Raw genomic sequence first — 24,439 nt, 5'->3', positions numbered from 1 at the left:
CATGCTCAAATAACTGTTACATATTCCAACAGAAAGATCACCTTATAATTATTGTTTATTTCCATCCGTCTCATATTTTGGGTTGAAACTCTGCTGAGCACTGCTTCTGGAGCGGTGCATCCTGCAAACTGTACCTCATCAACCTCACGCATAAATCAGACTGCACACATCCCTGATGAGTATTATCTGATAGGCAATTCCATTATAGATGTTAAAATACACGTCTTAATATAACCGTGGCCTTGAACCGAACCACAGGCATGCAACAATACCATATAGGAGCTCAGGCCACAATTAGTGGTTCAAGCTCATAGGCAGATGCTGGAATTCAAGGCAGGCGTGGCAAAGGTGGTGGGATGATGAGAGTCCTCTTTGCTTTTAAACTGCAATGTCTCTTATGTGTGTCAGTCGCTTCTTAGTAGTTCACACACACCAATGGCGCAGCTGAATTTTCTCGCTGACATTTTTAGAGAGTTTTCCGTCTTAAATGTCAGTTTAGAGAGTTTTGGAGCAAAACTGGAGTAATTATATACACTGTCTCAAAAATAGCACATAGACCCAAGGGTGTGTGTTTTTTTTTTTCCTGCCCCGTGACCAATGATGTCCCCTGTTTCCCTGTCACGTCCTGGGCTATTACCACTTAATCACAGAAATGTCCAACTTCCCAGGCAGTAAGACCCAACTGTTTTGCCTCCACACACACTTCTCAACGCCGGAGAAGGAGAAATCACCGGCGTCAGCAATAGGCGATTTGTTCTGCATGACATTGGGTGTCGGAAAAAAAGGGGGAAAAAAAAGAAAAAGCTGAACTGACATGGCTGAAGGGTGACTGCAATCACACACACACACACACACACACACACACACACACACACACACACACACACACACACACACTCAGGAAAATTATGATGACCAAGAATAGGTCACACTAGTAATATAACCAGGGATTACAGTGTGCTGATATAGGCCTACAATAAATACCCCGCAAGAACAACAGGTGTCTGACAAGATTGTTTCACTTTAATAAAAGGCTTAAACAAGCCTCAGAGAAATAATACATTAAGCTCTTTTAGACATGTTGGCCTTTTATTACTTCATCCCCTGTGATTGGAAAATTCCCTTTTTTTTCACCCCAACAATTAATCTCTCAGCATCTCGCACGCATCAGGGAGGGATATGTGACGATGTGAATGTCGTGGGATCGATATTCTGGCCACAGACCACGTTGTAGGTTTAAAAAAAGGAGGATTCACGTTAGATTTCCCCTGTCTCTGAGTGCTTTAGCTATGCGAGCTCGTGGACACGCAGCTGGAGCTCGTGTTTCTGAACCCTGGGTGTGTGGCACCAGCGCCAGCCTCTTTCAACTCACTGTGAAAGCACCCCTGGCTCTGTTAGTATGCCAGCCTGAGCGCCAGTGGAGCAAGTCAGCCACATCCTCCAGCTGGGCCTGTGCCACCAACGGGCACCTGGACCCACTCGCAGAAAAAAAAAACCTCATGAAACGCGACGCATATTTAACTCGGAGGAACACAATTTGTCTGGTGAGAGTCTGCAAGACGCCCTGGATGACACCCGTTTGCACCTTCCTTTCACTCATCTTTGAGACTTGTTTTTTGTTTTTTATCTACCTATTGGGTGCAACGCAGCCTTTTTTTCTTACACCGGCAGATTCACACTTCAGGCTGTGCCTCGGCTGTTGGACCGAGTCCAGAGTCACACAGGCCTGAAAGACAGCCATCGTTATCCAACTCTCACAAGGTGTCATTGTAGGGATCCAATGATTACCATATCAGCGCCACATGAAACATTTATGGCTCGCTGGCAGTGATGGCCTGGCGAGCATCCTAACGTCCTAGAACAGAGCTCGACAGATCCTATTGTTTCAAGTTTCTGGTGGACATGAGCAGGAGAACCATCAGCTATGAGACTGTGCTGTCACTCGCGGTGCAAAAAGACACCCCAAAAACTTTGTAAGACCAGTTCCTCCAACACACCTGACAAGCACACAGCTACACTCACATACCATTCTCACTCACTTCAACACATACAATGCAGCTTTTTGCAACAGGGGGGCCAGTTGTAACAGCCAGTTCTCCCCCCGTCTTCTGACCATGGATCAAATATGCAGCGACATGTCACACCCAGTGTCCTGTCTGTGTTATGGACTTTGGGAACTTGTAAAGTTAAAGGTTGCGTAGGTGATTCTATTCAGAAACACTTTCCGTTATATTACTTGAAATCCTCATAACATACTGATATCAGTGAGTAAATTAAATGCTCTGACGTAAAAACTTCTTACTTCCTGATTGTGTGCACTCTGCCAATCTCGAGCACTCGTTTGGCGTTTTTGGGGGAGCGGCTTTGAACAGAGGTCCGAATGAAGGGGGCGGGGCTTTTTCAATTTGGCGATGCATTCAAAGTCAAAACTTGTGGTTTTCAAAATGACCTATTCTGCCTTTAATGCTTTACTCTCTGGTGTACATAGGTGATTGGGGAGTCCAGAAATGAGGGTCTTTTGGGGTCACTGTAGGGATAGTAAAGCCCTGAAATGCAGATTCATCATTGGTGATATTGGACTATAATCACAGCTTCTCTTCACCAAGCTAGCGTTTGCCAATGTGTTAATATGCATATTGTGAGTGTATGATGTTCAGTATGTCTGTGTGCTTGGCAACATCAGTTAGCTTTTTCTGTCCCAGACAGAAGAAGAATACTTCTCCCTAGTTTGTTGCCACTCTTTCCAAACAACAGGGGACAGATTTAAGGCCGAGTCTGAAATTAGGTAGCAACTGTGATGCTCTGCCAGATTGCATCATACGTCGGCGCAGTAACATTGTTTTAAAGTAGAAAAGAATTTAAATGTGGTTGACAGTCAACTACAAAACCAAATGTTAGATACGACCTGTTTCAGCTTCTCCCCTCTGGTAGGCGCTGCAGAGCACTGTTAACCAAAACAGGCTGCCACTGTTGTGAACACTTAACACCAGTCTCATAGCAAACCCCTATGCAAATAATCGCAATGTAACCATGTGGAGTCATATTACTTTTTCCACATACACCTACTTGGTCTATAAAGCCAATTGTGATTCTCATTGGAAGATCCTAAAATAAGCAAGGAAGTGGCCTTTGAGTAAAACTTGATGAAAATCTTATGTAAATCTTATAAATGTTGTTATTATTATCATCAAAATACTACACTGTTACCCATAACGTTTGAATATTTTGTTTTCAGGCACAATCCTCTGTTTATTCCTGATTAAATGCATTATTATGATTACATTATGTGTCCTAATTACCCAGGTGAAAATAATTCCTGCATACCATTTGTTCGGCACTATAAAAGACATTTGCAAATTATTCCAACTTTATGGGCGACGCTGTATTTCCAAGATCAAGTACAAACTATTTTTCAGTTTTGAGTCAAGGCAGGCCCTGTGATAGACTGGCGACCTGTCCAGAGTGTACCCTGCCTTCGCCCAATGACAGCTGGGATCGGCTCCAGCCCCCCCGTGACCCTTAATACAGGATAAGCGGTAGAAAATGGATGGATGGATGGATGAGTCAATGCATTTGATTGTTTCCTTGATTTCATTCATACATCCCATCTTTATTTTACAGGTTTCTTGTGATGCTCGGAGGAGCTTTGTTGAGGCTCCTAGCTGAAGCTTGACCAGACACTACGTTCCTTGGTGGCATGTGCCCTCACACAGTAGATGCCTCGTGTATTAACTGGCATCAAGCTCTGTATATGACGCAGCCTTGGAGGAGTACATTACTGTCACTCCTGGGTCTCTGCTGAGCTTTCAGGGAGTGAGTTCAGAGCGGGATCAAATAAATCAATCGACCTCGTCCCCATCCACGAAAGCATTGACAGTTCCTCTCGTCGTGATTACTCCATAACTGCACTCCCTGTTCAGCACTCAGAGGCCTGTAGGAGTAGCAGTGAGCAGGTGAGACCCAGATAGGCCGCTCGCTGGTGCTTCATCACCCTGCTTGTTGTTGTCACAGCCACAATTGGTTTGTACTTTCACCCATCTGCTGCATCAGCAAAAATCGGCACTGATTCGGTCACTTTGGAGCCCAGTTAGCTTCGCTCGCTGCGCTTCCCCGTTGATTCCAGCCATCATTACAAATGGTATCTTTATGCGGCGGAGTTAACCCGGATAGTGTTCTCCCCTGGGTGCCTTTATTATCTATTCATCATGTTGTCCCAGTTTATCACAAGATGAATCCGGCTGCTTCACCACAGATCTAACTACAGATACCTGGCGTGTGGCCTGGGGAGAGAGATTAGGAGATTACCCGATACTCAGCGGAGGTGCTTTAGTTAGAGTTGATAAGGAGGGGAAAGATATTCCAAGAAGATGCAGAATGGTTATGAATTTTGTGTTTACGCTCTTTCAGAACCAATTTGTCTCCAAAAGTAGGCCTTGAATATATTAAAATTTCCTTGAGCTATAGTCATTTCCATGGCGACAATTTGCACTGCCAGACAGGGCCAACGTTATTGTGTCCTATTTGGTAAATGAATGAGCATCTGAAACACTGAAATTAAATGTTCTTGGCCCTGTGTTCGGCGTGCAAAGCTGAATTGGATACCTCCCCTTCAAATTTCCCTCCTCACTAAATTGCACCACTGAGTAGATCCTTTGAGTCACCTGGAGATCTGGGCACAGCACTGTTACAGCCAATTTCCAGATAGCAATTCAAACGTGTGACACAGCCTCGTTTTGGACTAAAAACGCAGGGCCGCTTCCACCGACTCCATTAGCTGGGGGGGGGGGGGGTACTCATGCACAAATGGAAAGTGGAAAGTGTCCAGTGGTGTGAATATTCACATCTGCACCTGCTGAATAATGGACGATTATCTTCTCATTCACATGCTCTCCCCCCATTCCGTGGTGCTAATTTTGTCTGGAACACTCAATGGGCTCGCAAAATGCATATTTCTCGTCACTCGGACCACATCTCGTCTCGTTTTCTGTCTAAAGACGGAACATATTCTTCAATAAGAGTGCTAGCTTAGGGGATAGTGTCTGCAATATAGACTCTAAAGAGCCTCAGGTCTTGGCAGGTACTCCTTACATTTCAACAGGAGATGAACGCCCACGGCAGACTCCGTGGCAGCGAGGCCATATATCATCTGTCATCGCCAGAAGCCTCCACAGTAATGAACAAGTAATAATGGTATATATCGTGAACTTCAGTCTCTAAAGGTAGCTCATCCGGAGTCATTTTGTGCCACGTAACCAGATGAGCTTTCCTTAAATGAGACCATTCCTTTTGTCACCACCACGACTGGAGGGTGTAACTGTTCTCGGAGTGAATAACTCATCCTCATTTGGTGCTAATGGGACTCCGTATTAAGGTGTTGTGTGAATGCGGGAGGAATGGCGAATCCCATTTTCGTGTAATTTAAATCTCAAGCTGTTTCCACACATCTGTTCCTCTGTTAGAAAAGGAGATTCGTTTGGAGAAAAAAAAAACATGCATGGGATAAAAATAAAAAAAGGAACATTTAATGAAGATTCATGCCTCGCAAGATTATGACGAAGTGCTAGGTGACAGTGTGTTATGGGGAAGTATGTCATGATGACATCTCTCTGTCGCAGAAATGAGCATTATTCGCTCCGTCCATTCATCCGACTACCTGTCTAGCTTCTCTCTCACCCCTCCCTCCCTCCATCTGTCCATCCATCTCAGCTTTGTCCAGGTATTGCAATGTGTTAGTTAACCCACAATGAGGGTTTCCTGCATATTTGACAGCATGAGGGTTATGTTTGCACACAAGGGGGGGGGGGGGGGGGGGGGGGGGGGGCTCTGACGGTTACAGCTTAGGTGTTATTTTTCATGTAAATAGAGGATGGCAGGACATGGCAATCCTGCTGTTTGTGAAATGAATCATGGCGCAACAACGGCTCCTAAAAACTGAGGGGCTGTTTAAGACTTTGTGTTTCGACACAAAGCTACTGAGCTATGGAGGTGTTAAAATGTACAAAAAAACGTCCAGATGAGACTTGCTGCACAAGCAGCTGCCTGAATGTGCAATGCACCCCACCTCCCCTCCCCCAACAGCCCTATCTCCAGTGTCCAATTCAGCAAACACATGATTCAACCTGTCATTCATAAGTGCTGATGTAGCCATGCTTACAGCAGAGCCACTGAGTCCCCAGAGTTGGATATCACTGCTAACTGTCATCCAAGTACTTTGATTACTGGGCTCGGGGAAGAATGATGACTAAGGCCACTCCAAGTCCTGGTCGGACTCAATGAGGCTGTCAAAGAAAGTGGATCAAGTCCAAGGTCCGATTTACACCCCTAACATTTATATAACGTGTTCGCGGATCATCAACGTGGACCTCTCCTGCTGTAAATATCTCGTTAATCCACTGAGTGACACCTCCTAACGATTGGTGCCGTGAAACAAATAGGAATACAAATGTTTATCCTGAGAGAGTCATTTTCTCTCCTTATTTCACAAAATAACAATTTTACTTCTATTTGTTGTTTTATAACAAGTAGACAACAAGTTAACACTTTATTTAACATCCATTTTCAGCATCTATAAGAAGTTTCTACATATTGAATCAATATTTAATATACACTATGTATTGTTGTAAGATCATACGTTTTTTTTTTAATGTGTTTATTGATGTAGTTGTCCATCCAACATCTAAAACTGTATGATGCAATATATTATGAATGACCATACAATATAGCATTATAACCTTAGCGTTAAAGGTAGAGTACGGCCACTTGGCAGGACACATTTTTTATTTTTTTTTTATTTTTTGTTTTTATGTCAGAGCATTTCATGTATTCATTGCTATCGGTATGTTACGAGGATTTCAAGTAATATAACCTACACAACCTTTAAAGTGTTTGTGTGAACAATATTTAGACCTGTAAGAGTGATCTCTCCTCTTTTTTAACTGAATTGATGCTGTGAGGGTAGATGGTGTCACATGTAGATTGTAAAACCCTAAGGAATACATTTTGGTATTTGGACCTAAAAGGACTTTAGTTTGCCTCCCTCACAGCAAGAAGGACCTGACCTTCAAACCAGACTAACTATGGCCTCACAATGTGGAGTTTGCATGGTCACTTCTGTCATCCTGAATTTCCAAAGACAAGCAGGTTACATGAATTAGGTAGTGGTGGAGGAATAGTGACATCTTTTTACTTAAAGAGGCAAATGTTGTTGTTTGTAAAAGAAGTAAAAACGACTGTTTGAAATCAGCCCTGAACCTCACGAGGGCAACGTTGCGATAGAGTTTCTAATTTGACATTTTAAAAAGGAAGTCGGAACAAAAAGCTTTCAAGTGAAAGCTCCGCAGATACTTACAGAACTCTTTGGAGAACAAGGCATGAAGAATTCCCCTCAGTGTGTAAGTTGCTGCGGGGAAAGACAAATTCAAAAATGTAAATGCACTGCAGTGTATGCTTTTACAGGAAAGAGAGAGATTCTCCCCTCGGGGGGCCACATGAATAAGATTTCCAATCGCGCTAGAGTTTTTCTAAGAACATGCCGGAATGTTCTATGTCCTTTTGCACTTGAGATTAAAGCGGCGCATGTCTGTGCATAAGTTTCCACTAATACCTTTAAGAACTGTTACTTTTTTGAGAGATGATCCAGCGTGTCCGCAGCAGCCGGCTCGGTGGCATATTTCAAGTTGAGACAGGAGATCATGCAAAAAGTGTCGGGGGGCCAACGGCGGGAGAGAACAAAAACAAGCGAGAAGAGATTATGGTCAGCCGGAGATGGTATGTTAAATATCCAAATTATTTTAAGTGCAAAAAATGCAATACACTTACAAAAGATAGCAGGTGTGGCTAACGGAATAATGTGTAGCAGGTGTGGTCGGCGACTGTGAGTGTATTTCTGTGCGTTACGCTATGAGATCATGGCGGTGACCTCATGTGATTGAGCTCGCACGGCGTCCTATCCCCGGCTCTGTCCCTCCGGTGGTGGGCGGGGAGCGGAGTGCTATCTGTGGACACGTCAAGTGACAGGGCCAGCTGGGGGTATGAAATCCAGTAAGACAGGGCAGTTGGTGTAGGAGACGCGGACCACGAGCCCCCATAGTGCTCGATTACAGCAGCCTGCAACTCAAGGGGGAAAACAGTCAGTGCTGCCAAACATCAGGAGTTTCTACAACAACCTGTAGAGCCGATCATGTTCTGCCTGGCTCGTTCAAGAACCCCGGAGATTAATTCATTGGTGGTGATTCAACTATTCTCATGCTGACATCTTGTTACGGGCGGTAAAAAACGACGGTGCTGCTGGGGCGATGGGTGGGAAGCAATCTCGTAGCTTCCACAACAAGGAGCTGAATGAGGTGAGCGTGAGGAAGAATGCCGGCAGGGACGAGCAGCCCAGCCTGTCCTCGGCTGCCGAGCGGATCCGGAGGCACGCCACGGTGCACTTCGGCTACAGCACCCTGAGCCTGGCCATGCGGGCCCTCGACAACACCCCCTCTGAGCTGTGGGAGCTCCGGGAACTGCAGAAGCTAAACCTGTCCATGAACTGCCTGTGCTCTCTGCCCCCCGCCGTGGGCGCTCTGGACAATCTGGTGATCCTCAACCTGTGGGGTAACAACCTGTCGAGCCTCCCGCCGGAAATCAGCCTCCTGAAGAAGCTGCGCGTGCTCTTCGCCTGTCGCAACCGCCTGAGCGAGGTCCCCGAGGAGCTGGGCTCCTGCGCCTGCCTCGAGGTGCTCAGCCTGGCCAACAACCAGATCACGGGCCTCCCCGGCAGCTTGGCGGCCATGCACAACCTGACCAAACTCAACCTCAGCCACAACCGCATTGCGCACATCCCCACCTGCGTCTACAGCATGAAGGGCCTGGTCTTCCTTCACCTGGCCTGCAACCGCCTGGAGACCATCGCGGACCAGATCCAGGACCTGGTCAACCTGAAGATCTTCATCGTGGAGGGGAACAGTATCCACACGCTGCCTAAGACGCTGTGCTTCCTGGAGTCTTTAGAGCTCCTCAATGTGGACTTCAATGACCTGCAGAATGTGCCGATGGAATTGTACCTACTGAGCCGGCTCGGGAGGCTGGCCTGCCACCCGCTGGATAAAGGACTTCATATAATCCACAACCCCCTCCTCAAGCCTATCCAGGAGGTGCTGCAAGGAGGACTCAGTGCCCTCTATAACTACCTCAAGCCCACGTGAGGGACGACCACTGTGTGCGCATTTGTATGTGAGCGTGTGTGTGTGTGTGTGTGTGTGTGTGTGTGTGTGTGTGTGTGCATCCAAGAGAGTCGTAACGTGGTTGTTGGCACAAATTGGCACGTGGTAGTCAAGCTGTAAGCCTGAGCCTCCAAACTGGATACTACAACTGCCATAATGACTCAATATAACTGTTATTTCCTGTTTTGTTTTTTTAATATGTAATTTAAAGGTGGGTTAAAAATAAACAACAAGTAACCGCCGGGTCATGTGTAAACATTTGTTAATCCACAGCATAGGGGTGAGGACAGGTTGTTGAGCTCACGCAAAAATTCACAGGTCTACATTTGGGGGGCTGATTACTGGTCAGTTGATCTTGTTTGGCCCGTGGCAGTGGGGGGGGGGGTTCATATCATCACCCCTCTTTGCCCCTCTTGAATTCAGGTCAAGGGGATCAGGTGTTTCAAGTCAGCGGAAAGATTGTTGGGGGGCTTAAGATCTGCAAAAATAATAAAAGAAAACCCTACATGGACTTAAACTCTGATTAAATGATGTTCCACTCCATCAGATCGGGGCAGGGCTAGTGGGGTGTCAGGTGTTTTCACACCAACAATTTGACGACTTACAATGATTAAAAATTTCATCTTAAAAATGGACATATAAGAAACACATTATTTAATTAAAATGATTTGAAACAAATGGATATGGTATTAAAACTCAGAAAACTTGTAAGTGGACATTTGAGTTTGTTAGTTTGTCTATATGCAGTTACATCCATTTATATTGAGATCCGCACTTAAGCACGCAAAAAACAAATATGTTATAAAGTATACCGGTAAATCATCTGAAAGATGGCATGCCTGTTGGGCAAGGACATGGGCAATAAAAGGCAAAAAAAGGGCCCAAGTATCACATAGTGTAGCATAGAAACATGTTTACACAGTGGCAGATCATGTAACAATAAACTCTGCATATTCAACAAGCCCATGATCGGGTATCATAATGTCATATTGAAATAATAATACACTACATCATCTTCGAGGCCAGAAGAGCAGCTTCACCACGTGACGATGAAGACTGTGTAAATGTCCATATGTACACCTCATTTCTGTGAGCACACAACCGGGGTGCTGCTGTGACGTTAAACAAAGTCTGTCTCAACTCGGCTGCTCAAACATCAACGAATTTGAGAAGTCGCCACATTGAATCCGAAACGTTTTAACAACTTCACACAAGATTGGAGGGTGCTAAGACATAAAAGTGACCTCTGTATGTACTTGTTACTACTTTAGTCTCTCTCTCTCTCTCTCTCTCTCTCTCTCTCTCTCTCTCTCTCACACACACACACACACACTAGCACAAAGAAGACCTCCTAGGTCTTTGTCCTAGATAGAGATCATGGGACATGGTGTCAAATAAGGCGCCTGTAACTGCATCAATGTGAGTCAGATGACCTGGATTCAGGTATCAGTGCTCTGGTGATGTTATTTTAGTGATAATACAGTATACAATGATATACTGTATTATCAATCTGTATTAACAATTTACCCCCCCCCCCCCCACCACTCTGTGTGTGTACAGTCGAGTCAAACTTTTAACCACGATGACAATTAATTTTAAATAAATCTTAGCAGCGTGGCAATCCACCTCATTCCAGTGAGCAGCACTCACTCACTAGTGGTCAGCTGTACACCGGGGATCACCCATGACTGCACTGAGCAGGCTTTGTCGGGTTTTGCTGATCCTGTTTAATTGCTGCACGCTCCGATACTTCCCTTTATAATGAGACGCCGTGGAAGATGTAACAGCTGTGCGAGAGCACAGATTGGCGCCCGTGTTCTTGGTTTTAAAAAAAATATATTTTGCGTTCATGAGCCAGGAAGGCCGGCTCATCGATCTCATATTTTTGAGATTAAATTTTGACAATCAAGGTACCGGGGGGGCAATCACAATGGGATTAAACGTTAAAATGGTTGGTGTTTGACAGCCACATGAGGAGAGGCTTAATAAGAGCAGGGATTTACTGAGACTCCTCACATATCGGCGTTATTGACAAGCATTATTCTCCCACTTATGTCCATTACACAACGTGCTCATGACTCCTATGTTTAACTGATTCACGATGATCCGGCAGGAAGAAATATGGAGGGAGTATAGATTTTCTGAAGGCCGACGGCGGCTTTTCCACGATGTGTCAAATGTCAACATCATCTGTTCATCAGAACAAATCAGCGACGGTGAGTCACTGAAAATTGTGAGGCCATCGTAACCTTTGAGGCCTAAATATGGAATCTTTTGATCCTGGTCTGGCGTCAGTTTTTTGGAGCCACTTCCTCCCGTCCAATCAGTGTAATGTCACAGCTTTTCTGTGTCTTGCTTTGAGAGTGCGATGAAAGGAGCCTCGGCTTGTGAAAGGTTACCGGGTTTGAAGAAAAAGTGGCAGGCACACAGCTATCACCGCAGATGAAATTGTACATGGAGGGGTACTTCAGCAGCTCAATTAATTTGGCAAAATAGGAATTAGAAAATAAAAAAATCCACATATTGAGTCAGCTGTAACATCTGAACATGACATGCTCGAGATTGCTTGTAAGGCAGCTAACAAGCAGGAGAGAGGTCCAAATAAAAAAGAGAAAATAGGAAAGGTCTAATGGATGAATGGTGGAAAAAATGTAGCTCAGGGTCTCCAGGACCTCAAATAGGGTTAAAACCCAGCTGCTGTTATGATAAAAAACAATGTACAGCCATGGACCTTATTTATCTAGCAGTTAGTTTGATGACGCATCGATTTAATAAAGCTTTACTTTTTACTAATTAACATCTGAGTACTGAAATGATGCATTATTTCCATAAAGCCAAAAATTTCAATGCACTGTGGTTGTTTTTAAATATGCTATAAAAATAAAGGTTGACTTGATGTGACATGAAAGCTCCACGATAGCTAGTAAATGGACCTTGTGGCCGTTTCTGTGATGAAAACGTTAACTTGAAACGTAACTTAAAAACAGCTTTTAAGTCCTCGTGGATGACAACTTCTTAAAGTGCTCTAGAAAAATCGTATAATCTAATAAAGAAATGCCATAGTATGTGAGCAAACTGCATTTGTTGATGAAGGTCACGTGATACGATGAAAATCAAGCCCTTTTCCATGCTCAACTTGACACCTTCATTTATTAATGTAATATTTTCTCTCTGCCAGCTGATTCTTAATCACAGTTCACCTTGTGTGTCCTTTCTGATCACATTTAAGCATTGATCCTATTAAAGGGAATCTGACCTTGAAGAGGACCCTCATCGGTTCAACTGTTAAAAGGGGGCCACGTCATCACACATACATACATACATTTTCTTTTAGCTGAATCAATAACGATGCCTTACCGAAATATATGCAAATATTTGTTCAAAATTAGTCTTATCTGAGACGGCGAGCGCAAACACCCTGGGGGTATTCTCACAGCAATGTCAGACAAAGGGATGGAGACGCAACTAACCACAAAGTCAACCAATGTCGTTCTCTTATTGTGTTTGCATGCATAAACACACATGGCGATTTCACTTGTACCAGCAGTTTTCCTCAGCTAATTAAAATGCAGCCGGATTGACGTGGGTCCACATTTAGTCTGAAAATGACCCCTTGTCATCAAGGATATATTGTGAGTGTGCTTGTTGTTTTTCTTCATAACTTCACCCGACAACGTCTGCAGCATTTTCAAACCGCGTGTCTCTCTGTGGTCTTTAGGTATTGTCTTGGCTACAACAGTTATGTTGCCAAGAATGCATGAATGCCAAGTCTGAGCTGAGCTGTCATGGGAATTGATGAGAATGTAAACTCCTCAGACCGGATGGAGGAGTGAATGGATGGCATCATTGTTTGCAGAGAGGGAGAGAGAGAGAATGTCTTGGTGAGTGTGTGATGGAGGGTTGTCTTGCAGTGGTTCTTCCGAAACACAGTCCCAAATTGTGTTCAACAAATAGGCCTATATCTAATGATATCCTACTCCAGTGTTGTCAAACTACCCCTTCATAAACACCAGACATCTAGCCGTTATTTGAGATATTTCCACTATTTATCCATTACTTTTAGGAAACTATGCCCATAATTTCTAATTATAATTCCTCGACACAACAACTTCCAAAATCCAAATCTAAATCCAAGATATAACAGGGACCACTTGGATCTAAGTGACATCGCTATGTGGGATAACAAAATGTAGCTATTCTTCTTTCTTTGAGTTTGAGGAACAACGGAAGCCTATATGTAATATGGGCTTATACAAGATTACTTTTTTCCTTATTTGATGTGCTTTACAGTGATTTTATTATTTTGTCACCTTCAGTGAATATAAGTTCAGTTTGTGGCACAAAGAAGTTCTACATACTTCACAACAAAATAAAATATTTAAAGGATATCATTGGTTGATTTGGAATTATCATTGGCTAACATACATCAGTTGTTGTTGTTGTTGTTGGTATTGCTGGATAAGACTTTATGATAATCTAAAGCTTTCGTCTAGGTTCTTACGTTAACTGCACTACTTTACCTCAACCGACTTCAGTCTCCACAGCTGGTCTAAATGAAGGCCAATAGAGTCCCAGGAGGAGGGACACCTCCGCCCGTCTCCTCTACTCGAAGGCGGGGCTCAGGCGCGCCCTCTACCGGGCACACTGCGCGCGCGCACACACACACATACACAGCCGCCGCTCTCCTGGAGCTGCCGGACCTCTCAATCCACGCGTAATTCCGGAATCAGGACTCACTCACACATTCCTCCTCCAAGTGTGGAGCAAGCCGCCAAGGAGCAAGCCCTGTCGGCGACAGTGTCCTCTCACAGCCCGACAGCACGCCGAGGGACGGAGGGAAAGGGCGAAGACACTCGAGATTTAACACTCTTTAAAAGTCGAGGAAGGGTTCAAGTTGCAATAAAGAAAGAAGAGTTGCCAGTTAAACCCCGCGGCTGGCGGGGGGTTAACGCTACGACGGCGCTGTCGACATGGATAAAGTTATCAATTGCTTGTTTGCCGCCATCACCCTGCTGTTGTCCGCGCGAGGGGAAGTTTTTAAAGGTAAGGAGGATTACCTGCAAATGTCGAAACGTACGCGCAGCCCTGTTTTTACGCCGCGAAACGAAGTGGAGGGGGAAAGGCACTTAAACTCAGTTTGCTCACTATTTACTGACTGGTAGTTTTTACTCGCAATGGCAATGTTTTAACTCGTGTTTGTGGCGTGAAATGTGCTTTTAGTGATGTTTGCGGAGGTGAATTCGAGCACGTACGGCAGCGTGTAGGTAGGGTGGCCTTTCTGTAGACACAATAAGCTTACTTGTACGTTAATTCTTGCTCACATTTGTCCACGGCCGCACCGCTACAACACCAGCTTCTCTCACCTTTTATGTGTGCCGCCGTGCGCAAAGAGAGCAGGTGCGCCGCGGCCGTCTGATCTGCTCCGCGGCTCGCGCTGTGCCCCGCGATACGCACGAGCGCAAGTTAAGGGAGTTCAATGTTTGGGTCTAACTTTACCTTGATAAGTTGCCTGTCTGATGTGATTAACATCAAAGGGGATTCGCGCGCACGCCGAATGTCGCCGCGCGCGCTGCTCTGTTGTAGCCTCCGCGGACAGGCGAAAAGCCAAACGAATACCTACTGTCATCGTTTCACCGTGAACTCCGGCTGAACTTGGTATTTTATATCCCGGTGTCCATTTCTACAATACACTTTAACTTAATTATGTAGCATTACACGGGCGGATATCTATCCATCCCACTGTTTTTCATCTCAAGTGCAAAAAAACAATTAAACTTCTATGCTTATTATTATATATCACTTGTAGTTTATAGTCTGTGACATGTATTTTTGATTGCTTTGATTTCTGTGCCCTAAAATAATGTTTAATTCCCACAATTCCATTTCTGTAGCTAGTTTAAATGAACTGATAAAAAGTACATTTTTAATACAAGTATTATGTCCCTTGCACTCAGAGAATACATGCTTTTGATGGCGTCTTCTGTAAAGTCACAGCTCTTTTGGAGTTTGGTTGCAAATGTGATGGATTTTGTTGTTCCAACATTTGAGCGATTGTTGATGCAGACTTCCCACACGCTGTAGATGCTAAACGCATCACTCCCACTCAAAAATTATGACATTTGCACAAGGGCAACTTCATTTGCAGCGAATCCATCAGAAGCTTTGTGAAGAAAGAAGAGGTTCATTAGTGCCGGGCCATGATTTGACCTGTGGCTGAAACAACAGAGCAGACTTTCACCGACAGGCTGTAGATTTTCCCAAAGTGGACTTAACATTCGGACTCTTAATTTAGCCCCTGGGTCATTGTGTTGTCTCTGCGGTGGCATTATGTGTGTGGAAAAAGGCGCATTAGCCTATATTCATGCCAATCAATATAGAGACAATGGATGTCCAGTCTGAAGGGGATCCATTCTGCCAATAAAATTAGATTTGCATTTAAAAACTTTTAACAAAATATTGCCCCCCCATATCTAAATGTGTTTGATTTTGTTTCCTGCTCAGACAACAGCTGTGTGTTTGTGTGTCTCTGTGTGTGAGGTGAAGTTGTTCTGTGATGTGTGGCTTCAGTTATTGCTGGATGCTGTGGGATTCAACAGATAACTGATGCATTTTCCGGAGAGCCTGTTGGGGGCAGCATGGCACACACATAATGTGATACCCAGATGATGAAGTCAGGCTGCTCTGAGCGGATGACCACGAGTTAGACACACAGATCAGAATCCAGATGCACTTTGTAAACTATTGGTGTTTTCCTCACACGTCTCATTTAACAAAAAGCAGAACTTGGCTGCTAATTTTTTTTTATTATTATGTATGTCACCCCACATTCTTCAAACAGCTCCTATTCATATCAGGGATCTTTTTTTTAATAATTTTTTTTTAATGAGGGCATATTTCAGACACCTACAGATGCATTAAAAGGGTTAACGATAACAAATCTTTTTTATCAAGCCGTGTGACCACCGGGGGTCAATTTTAGTGACTGAGAACTCTCTTCGCCTGCAGCTCAAAGTATTCCCACTCCATTTTTGTGCGAGGGTTCATCGGTCTTTCCCGCGCAGCCTCAGGACCGGGAGATTTATTGGAGTGGGCTCACGATGTAGGGGCTCCCGGCGGTGCCGAAACCATCGATAAATGTGCTCCTAATTGCACGAGTGTGTGTGTGTAAATATGTAAACCAGGAGGAAATCAATTGGAATGCGTGTTGCTCTCTCTGACTAGGTGACGGATTAGCCGCGCACTCCGGATGGAGAGGCACAGGCTAAACGTGAGCGTGTGCAGTGCGGCTTGAGGCATTTGTTACGCAGAGTACGCGATAGCGGCTCTTGTGATAATGAGATCACCGAGGTAACCGGAGTACCAGTCTGCTTCGACTGCGCGCAGCCTCAGTCACAGAGACGGTCTTTTAATTTGTGCATTAAAAACTCCATAATCAGGATCACACTGTATCACTTTCATCTGCTTGTTTGGTGAACTTGTTTATGCACCTGCACGTCTGCTCTCAGTGGCATGGTAAAGATGAACTGCTCTTCCTTTTTTTCCCCCTCCTCCCCTCCCTGTTGCATTCTCAAAGCCTACTGGATGCTCTAGGTTCAGAGAGAAAGCAAAAAAAAAGACAACAACACAGTAAATCACTTGTTGTGGCCAGTGCTTCTGTTTTCTACATTATGAGGACAATTTTTTTTCTTCTTCAAGAAGCTTCTTCTGCCCTTTGATATCTATACTCCGTCTTTTGCCAGAGCACATTAAATTCCAAGGAGCTGTGCGCTTTGTTATGTTTACCACCTTTTTTCCAGCAGCCATAAAACCTGCCTTGTTTTCTGATAGGGGCGAGCCGTGTGTTGGAGAATAATGCCCATGCTCCAAGTGGAGAGCCGTAGTTTGTCATTGCGGAGTGACTGCTGCTGATAGCGTCCTGGTTGACCGATCCTGATTGCCGTCCAGGCTGGGACTAAGGAGTAAAACAACACGTCGGCTGCTCGGGAAGATAAACGGCACTTCATTTGAAGTCTGGCAATAATTTAGATATTTTTTTCACTCATGAAATGTTTCTTTTTTTTCCCCTCCACCTTTCTTTTCTCCCAGCTGACTCAGATTTAATAGAGACTTTTCCGAAAGGTGTCCTGAAGGGTGGCAGTTTCCTTTGTGTGAGCCAGTGGAGAATGAAATTAAATATGCATGTGGGTTTTTTTTTTTCCTTGGTGGCTTCAACCAATGTTGGAGGAGGAAAAAAAAGAAAGAAAAAAGCTCCATTTTGATTGATGACAGTACAAAGCAGAAAGTGAGGTGTCTACATTCTTCTGTAACTTTGCTTTTCAGGCGCTTTTATTATGATGATAATGAAGGCGGCGAAACGCGTGGATTTACTGAAGCTGTTCAAACACGGCGGGTACATGTGTGAGTTCCTGGAGGAAGGGTCTGCCGCGGCAGGGCCGTCGTCAGACTGATCACAGCTGGTAGACACAGAGGGCGTGTCACTTAAAAAACGAAACTCTGAGAAGTTACAAATATTAAGCGCTATAGACTCGAGCATTCGTTTGAAGTGACTAGACTGACAGGAGTATCATCAGTACTTCACGTGTAGAGCGGTCTGACATGATTCTCTGTGTGGAGAAATAAAATCCCAGCCATCTTGTGCCATCACTCGCCTCTTGGTGCAGGACTCCTAGTTTACAAAGTGTGTGGCCTGTCAATATGTGTGCAACTTAAGTTTACGCCCAGTAAGAAATAAGGCATTTGGGCTTGGGTCCTCTACTACAGGTCTAAGTGCCTGATGGTTCTGCGCAGTAGCGCAGCTGTTCCTAGGTCTGCGTTCATCTGAACAGAGATCTTGGATGTTGTTCTTGGATCTGCTGGAGCCGTGGTCCCAGTTTGGGGGGTCGGAGGTATCATGTTCCTCCTTAGCTCCATCTATCTCTACAACTGTCCTCTGTTGGATGTCCACCACCACAATGTATGGTTGGTTAGCCATCACCAGTTTATCAGTCTTGATCTGGAAGTCCCGCAGGATCTTAGCTTCTCAAACCACCTTTTGGAGGTGTCTTCCATGTTCACCTCGGGACTTCCAGCCCACTGTGTGTGTTTTTGTTTGTGTGTGAAATCTGCTATCTGCAGCATCAGCAGCACAGCTGGTGTACTTCAAAATCAAAGGTCAATATATATATTTATTTTGTGAAAGAAATCCATCATACAAGAGGAATGATTGTAATGTTTTGCTATCCTCATTAGACTTATTATAACGGAATAACGAAACATGTTGCATTCTGAGCGAGGAGCACGCAGCTTGACGCATTATTCAGCTTTGTCTCGATGGGGAAAAGTCAGCATCTGTTCTCTGGAAGTTGCCACGAGACGTTCTCGGAAATAGGAAATCAGTAACTGAAGTAGCAGATAAGGGAGGTTGAGGAAAAGTCGAAAAAGTAAACAGCATTTCATCACGGAAGAACTATGAAGGCAGCGCTTACATCGCAGATTGATGATGCGTAGCAGTGCAAGAGCAACCAAAGGTGGACTTCTCTGTCATCAGGCAGCAGCTAACATCAGTAATGTGCAGATTAAATCAGGCAAGAATCTGTCCTCTTCAAACGGTTATTATAGACGCAGTTTGTGACACTTTAGAAGGGACATGAGCCAGTTTGTTACACACATTTTCTTACATAGGACACATTCATAGTTTGCGTTTCCACCAAAGAAATGTTTCAGGTAACATCTAGTTCTCATTTACTTCATTGTGTGTTTTTACTTTGTAAATAGTATTTAACTTTTGTAAGAAATGCACTAAAAATGAATTAAAGTAGTTTTTATAGGAGGGAAACTGAAAGCACATGGGATTTAAATGACTGAGTCTCAGCTTTAATTTGGAGCCGAACGCTGCTCAGAGTCTGGCCCTTTTAATACGTGGACGCCCAATTTTATGGCACACAAAGCAATTTGCTAATTAGGTAATTGGCTGCTTGGCTGCAGCACATTAAACAGCGCGTTAACTTACCTGCAAATACTACTTTGTTCTGGTTAGATGCTGGTGTGCGCCTTACCTTTTAAGACTGTTAACACGCCATCTGCCCACGACATGTAGGCTACAGTACTACAGTAGTTTAACTGTGGTGTCAATCAAACACCAACACACACCTCTGATGCAAACTCTTTTTCCCCTTCCTTTTCAATGGTACAAAACTAATTAGCAATAGATTTAAAAGCACAATGATGTGATTTTAGATTTCAGAAAGGGATGACAACGTGATTTCAGTGTGACTTTAATAAGCTCTTCTACTTGCTATAAGAATGTCTCTTTAAATCCTTTCTGAGCAATGATCCCGAGGAGGAATCAGCTGATCAGCTGCTTCTCCAGCGAGTCAAACGCATGATAGAGTCAGATGACTGACCTGGTCGGTCACGAACATTCCGTTGTTGACCATAAAGAGCTCTTTGAGAGCTTCCCGCTGTACGTATCAGATCGCTGTCCTGCTGCACCGTCTTGAAGATTGGGGGCTTTTCTACGAACAATGAATGTGAAAGTAAAGCTCAAATTAAGGCCTGAAGCTTCAATCAAAGCTGAAGGCACTTTGAAATAAAACAGCAGAGTAGAGAGCCAACGCAACAACAAACACGTGGCCCATCCAAAAATACTCCCAGACTGGAGGTATGGACGCTGAGTTAAGTGCCGGCTTCACGCGTTCGCTTTGTTGCAAAAAGAAAAGTGAGCCGAAGTCTCGCCGATGTGGTTCATCGTCTTCATCTCCCCGGAGTGCCACTCCACATTCAATCATTAGCTGTTGATTTGCAAGCGATTTTTATTTACATTCTTGAGAGGCAGTAATAGTTTTGAAGTTCGTTTCTCGAGGCGGCTGATGCGGCCGCGTTATCCGGGTATCTCTGCCGCGGAATGATAATTGGCCTCGAGATGTGACTGCGTGGAGGATGCTGGACAAACAGAGATGCTCTAATTATACACAGCTCCTCCTTCAAATGAAGAGGATAAAAGCTAATGAATCGCACACGCGGGCCAGCACAGGGGCGGCCTAATGAAGAGAGAGTGAGGGACAGAGAGGGGAGTGTTTGTAAGAGAGAGAGAGAGGAGGGTGTGTGTGTGTGTGTGGGCATGCTCCAACAATTCTGTGATCTCATCAACATGTCTTAAAAAAAAAACTCTTGGTAGAATAACAACAACTTATTTACTATGCGGCGGATCATGTTTACTGAAGTCTGTATTCGTTGTAGGTGGCTCAGAGAGTCCAGGCGTGCAGGGAAGGTTTCACTAATTAATGCTCCAAGGGTCCCAATTGTTATTAATGGTGACGAGAGGGATGAGGAGGGGGGGAAGTGGTTTAAATCAGGACGTCACAGTGTGTTAGGCCTCATATCTGCGTCGCAAGGTGGATATCGCCTCACTTTTATTAAAAAAAATGTTCTAAAGTGTATTTCTATTAATTTAAAAAAAATGTTCACTCCTGATATCCTTTTGATTTAAAATCTACATCAATGACTGGCAGACGGTTTTACACCCCGTATTGAATTGACCCCGACCCCGGCACATTCTCCGCTTATCATCCAAAGCTGCTGTTCAATCAGCTGCTCTCCATTCAGCATCGCCGCCTATAGCCGACGGGTTATTATGCGGACTGAAATTGATTCTGATGGAGCGCGCTTTTGATATTTGGTGCAGGTGAGCGCGTCGCCTCAACCCGAAGCGCCGTCCTCTAATTTCGAGTCGTGTCAAATGAAACTCTCCGTCGCTTGCTTTTGACGCCGGAGTCACGTCGCAGAGGGGGGGAAAAAAAAAAGGTGCAAAGTTTTCTCGTGCGATTTCATGAATAACTCAAGACGCCCTGTCTTCACGGGATGGGTGCAATTTGCTAACTTGGAGGAGACTCTGTTTCATGCCAAAAAGCTGTCCTCATAGCTGCTCCTCACACGACTGGCGGTGAAGTGTAGGTGGCTGCAGCGAGGGGAGGAGGAGGGAGGAGGAGGGAGGAGGAGGGGGGCTGCTACTGCTGTTTCACCTTGTCTCCTGTTATTTATTAGGCTTCTGTCAAGGCTCAGGCGGTAGGCAGGTGTACATCCCTCCTCCCCCTCCTCCTCCGCCGTCCCAGGCCTTATGAGTATAACCAGGGGCAAAATTCTCCATTACTGTCAGTCCGAATCTGTTGCCGTCACATTAGTGCACGTCATGCAGTCATTAATGCATTAGGCCTTGTTTGAGTGCCAGTTATTTGCATTGGCTTTTTACACTGTCTGTTTGCCCTTGTGCTAAAAGCTGCCTTGGCTGAACCTATTGACCGTTTAACTGTTCAATAATGAAGCCATCCCCGAGGACGAATCGGGCCTCGGCGGTTCTGTTGAATAATGGTTATTAGGACGTGAAAAAAAACAAAAAAACAGCATCGACGATCATATACATCGTCACGCTCGTTTGAGAGGGAGAACGAGTGCGGCTGTGTTTAATTTATCTGCCGTGAGTTTGGTTGTTAATGCAGCCGTATCCCAATACACCGTTATCCACCCTCGTCCTCCACTTCTTCCTCCCGAAACAGAATGTACCTGATTATGCTCCTATCGGTCACACTCCGCCGCCTGCTCGGAGGCCGTTATCTGTTTGCGGCGGAGACTCCTCAGGGAAGCATGCAGCCGATAAGAGACTGTTGTTCTGTAAACAGCCCTCTGACCTCTTCAGGCTGGGCTCGGCTCCTTTTCAAATGGGTCTCTTTTTGTATCGGCCCTGAGCTCAAACCGCCGTGTGACTGATTCCCCTGGGGAAGGAAGGGGGGGGTTTAATGACATTACTGCACGCTCCGCTCCGCACAGGGTGGTCACTCCTGGGCCGTCGGAGCGGGGGTGTCCGTGTCTGCAGAAACAGAGGGGAAGTGGGAGAATACGATGTTAAGCTGTGCTCTTGCTGAACATTTGGAAAATGAAGATGATAATGTGAGCCACCGCTTTTTATGAAGTAGCTTGCGGGGAACAGAATTATCTCATGATGGAGTGGTGTGTTTTCCTTTTCTTTTTAGTCGATCACCCAGTGTGGTTTCTAGCCATGTGGCAAACCTCTTATCGCAGCACATAAATGATATTCTCCCTTGTGCTCGTCCCTGTGTGACAGTCTGTTGACGCACTGAAATCTGACACAAGTCAAGTGCATTCATAGCTCTTCTAGGGACAAGTTGGCTAGCTGCTGGACCCGTCCACCATCACGGACGATCACCCGACTCGGGTTTTTAACACGTCGTTTGATATGCTTCCCTGAGCAAACAATGCACTGAGAATCAGCAGCCACGGTCTGCGGTGCAGCAATCGGTTGTGCTAAATCACTTTGGTGTTTAACACCGCTTCATGGAAGCGACTATTGAGACACACTGCAGCTGCAGGGCCCTTATTAAAGACCGAGGACACACACAAAACAATAACTGGAAAAGATGATGCGTGGCTGGAAGCCTGCCTCCCACCCTGTAATCAGAGTTTGTCACGCTAAAGAAATTACAGGGCACGGGAGTCATTAGAAGTGCGGGGCGCATCTCCACGTCATGGGCAGAAACAAAGTTGGAAACACATGTTTTTGGAATAATGCGCATCTGAATAAACAAACGGGTGGAAATCTGACAAGTTGATTATAATGATAGTTCACTGCCGGGCCGGAGAGGATGAATTCATGTTGCGTGTGATGTCTCGGAGCCTTGTTTGTATCAGGAAAGGAGTGAAGCAAAGGAGTAATTAACGCAGAAAGCCCCGAGCCTCGGTTGGTTTATCAACCATGTTATCATCAGTTTGACTACCGCAGTGGCACTTACTGTATCATGACAAACATAATCCTGCTTAAATGAGTTGGAGCATAATTAACTTTTTTTTTTCAGTTTCATTTTATTATAGTCTATGAAAATGTTATCTTCCTTTTGTTTGATTTCTTTACTTTTGAAAGCAGTTTGTCCTGTTGGCTTTCTTAACTCTATAGCCTCAAGAACTACAACTGAAATCTGAACACAATGGGCACGATTTTCTGGTGTGTGTGTGTGTGTGTGTGTGTGTGTGTGTGTGTGTGTGTGTGTGTGTGTGTGTGTGTGTGTGTGTGTGTGTGTGTGTGTGTGTGTGTGTGTGTGTGTGTGTGTGTGTGTGTGTGTGTGTGTGTGTGTGTGTGAGTGAATACCATTATCCGCTGCCGAAGTGATGGTTTGACTAAAATGCAAACACATCTTTTTCCCTGTCCTACTAAGTCTTTGAGCAAGTCCCAAGGCTAACTGTGAATTTCCCTATTGCTGTTACCAGATCTCTAAATGGGGCATTATTCATAATAGGATCCCAGCTGAAGGAAGGCAGTAGAGACATTTATATAAAAAAAAGAGGAGAAAAAAATCTGAGTAACTATATTCACATATTTTTTTTTCCGTTTTCCTGTTTTGTCGCCACGTAGGTTTGTTTAAACAAATGTAAAAACATCTCTGTCTATTATATTTTGTTTTGCTTGTTGTGGTGTTGCCTGCTTTACTCTTAATTTGCCATTTGCTTACATTTGTTTAGAAACATCAGTTTTGGCTATTTTTCGATCTTACAGCATACAGAAGGGGCGAAAAATGCAATGAGCAGGGGAGTTTCAGATTTGAAGCGGACCTTTTAACAGCAATTAAAAAAAATTAATGTCGCACATTTCTTATTTATTGTGTCACTTAAGTGTATATTACAAGTAATTTAACAAATTGCTTGCGCTCCCTTTGATAGCAGGCAATGCTTTGTGATAATGCATTACCCTCCATGCTGGATAACATTTGTCGAAGCTAATATGAATAATTTCAGTGCCACTTTAAATTAAATAATTTATTAATTCAATAATTTATTGTCCGCCATCAAGACTGGCACAATACAATGAAAGTATTTTTCTTTTTAAATAAGCTGTGAAGTGCTACACTCAGCTTGAGACTGACAGTAGTGGAGTGAATGTCGCTACATATTTTGAGTTAACTTAATGGAACACATGAACATGAGCAGAATTAAGTGTAAACATGTAGCCCCCCCCCCCTGTTTTGTATCTGAGGCGCTGCAGCAGCAGCAGCAGCATCAAACAGTGCTGATCAGGATTGCAGTGGCCTGGTGAGGAGAGGCACACGGAATGGCTTCAGAGGATGAATAATTCACTCGCATGAGGATCAGACTTCTCACCGTGAGACTAATATTCAACAGCACCTGTGTGTGTCTGGAAAATCTCTCCCCTTCAACCCACCAGGTTACCTTCCCTGGGTAAAAACCCTCACCCC

At 44.5% G+C, this 24,439-nt stretch overlaps 3 protein-coding genes across 12 annotated transcripts in view; all 3 read left to right on the top strand.

Annotated features, from left to right (window-relative positions):
- Window positions 1-7,703, top strand: part of LOC311012013 (noelin-3-like) — a 124,626-nt gene extending 116,923 nt beyond the window's left edge. The window contains exon 7 of the mRNA XM_084007276.1: window positions 7,689-7,703. The gene's annotated coding sequence lies outside the window, so the exon portion shown is untranslated. The remainder of the gene's footprint in view (window positions 1-7,688) is intronic.
- Window positions 7,704-8,134: 431 nt separating this feature from the next.
- LOC311012014 (uncharacterized protein) lies at window positions 8,135-9,659 on the top strand. The gene has a single exon (XM_084007277.1). It carries the CDS (start codon window positions 8,295-8,297, stop codon window positions 9,183-9,185), a length of 891 nt encoding a protein of 296 aa, XP_083863403.1. The 5' UTR covers window positions 8,135-8,294; the 3' UTR covers window positions 9,186-9,659.
- Window positions 9,660-14,091: 4,432 nt separating this feature from the next.
- Window positions 14,092-24,439, top strand: part of LOC311012350 (receptor-type tyrosine-protein phosphatase mu) — a 144,758-nt gene continuing 134,410 nt past the window's right edge. For all 10 annotated transcript variants that reach the window (XM_084007766.1, XM_084007765.1, XM_084007772.1 and 7 more), the window contains exon 1: window positions 14,092-14,246. In XM_084007766.1, coding sequence (XP_083863892.1) covers window positions 14,174-14,246 — 73 coding nt within the window. In that variant the 5' untranslated portion in view covers window positions 14,092-14,173. The remainder of the gene's footprint in view (window positions 14,247-24,439) is intronic.

The sequence above is a fragment of the Eutrigla gurnardus genome, assembly GCF_963514095.1.
Source record: "Eutrigla gurnardus genome assembly, chromosome: 4".
Lineage (NCBI taxonomy): Eukaryota > Metazoa > Chordata > Actinopteri > Perciformes > Triglidae > Eutrigla > Eutrigla gurnardus.
This window is presented reverse-complemented; position numbering and strand designations above follow the sequence as displayed.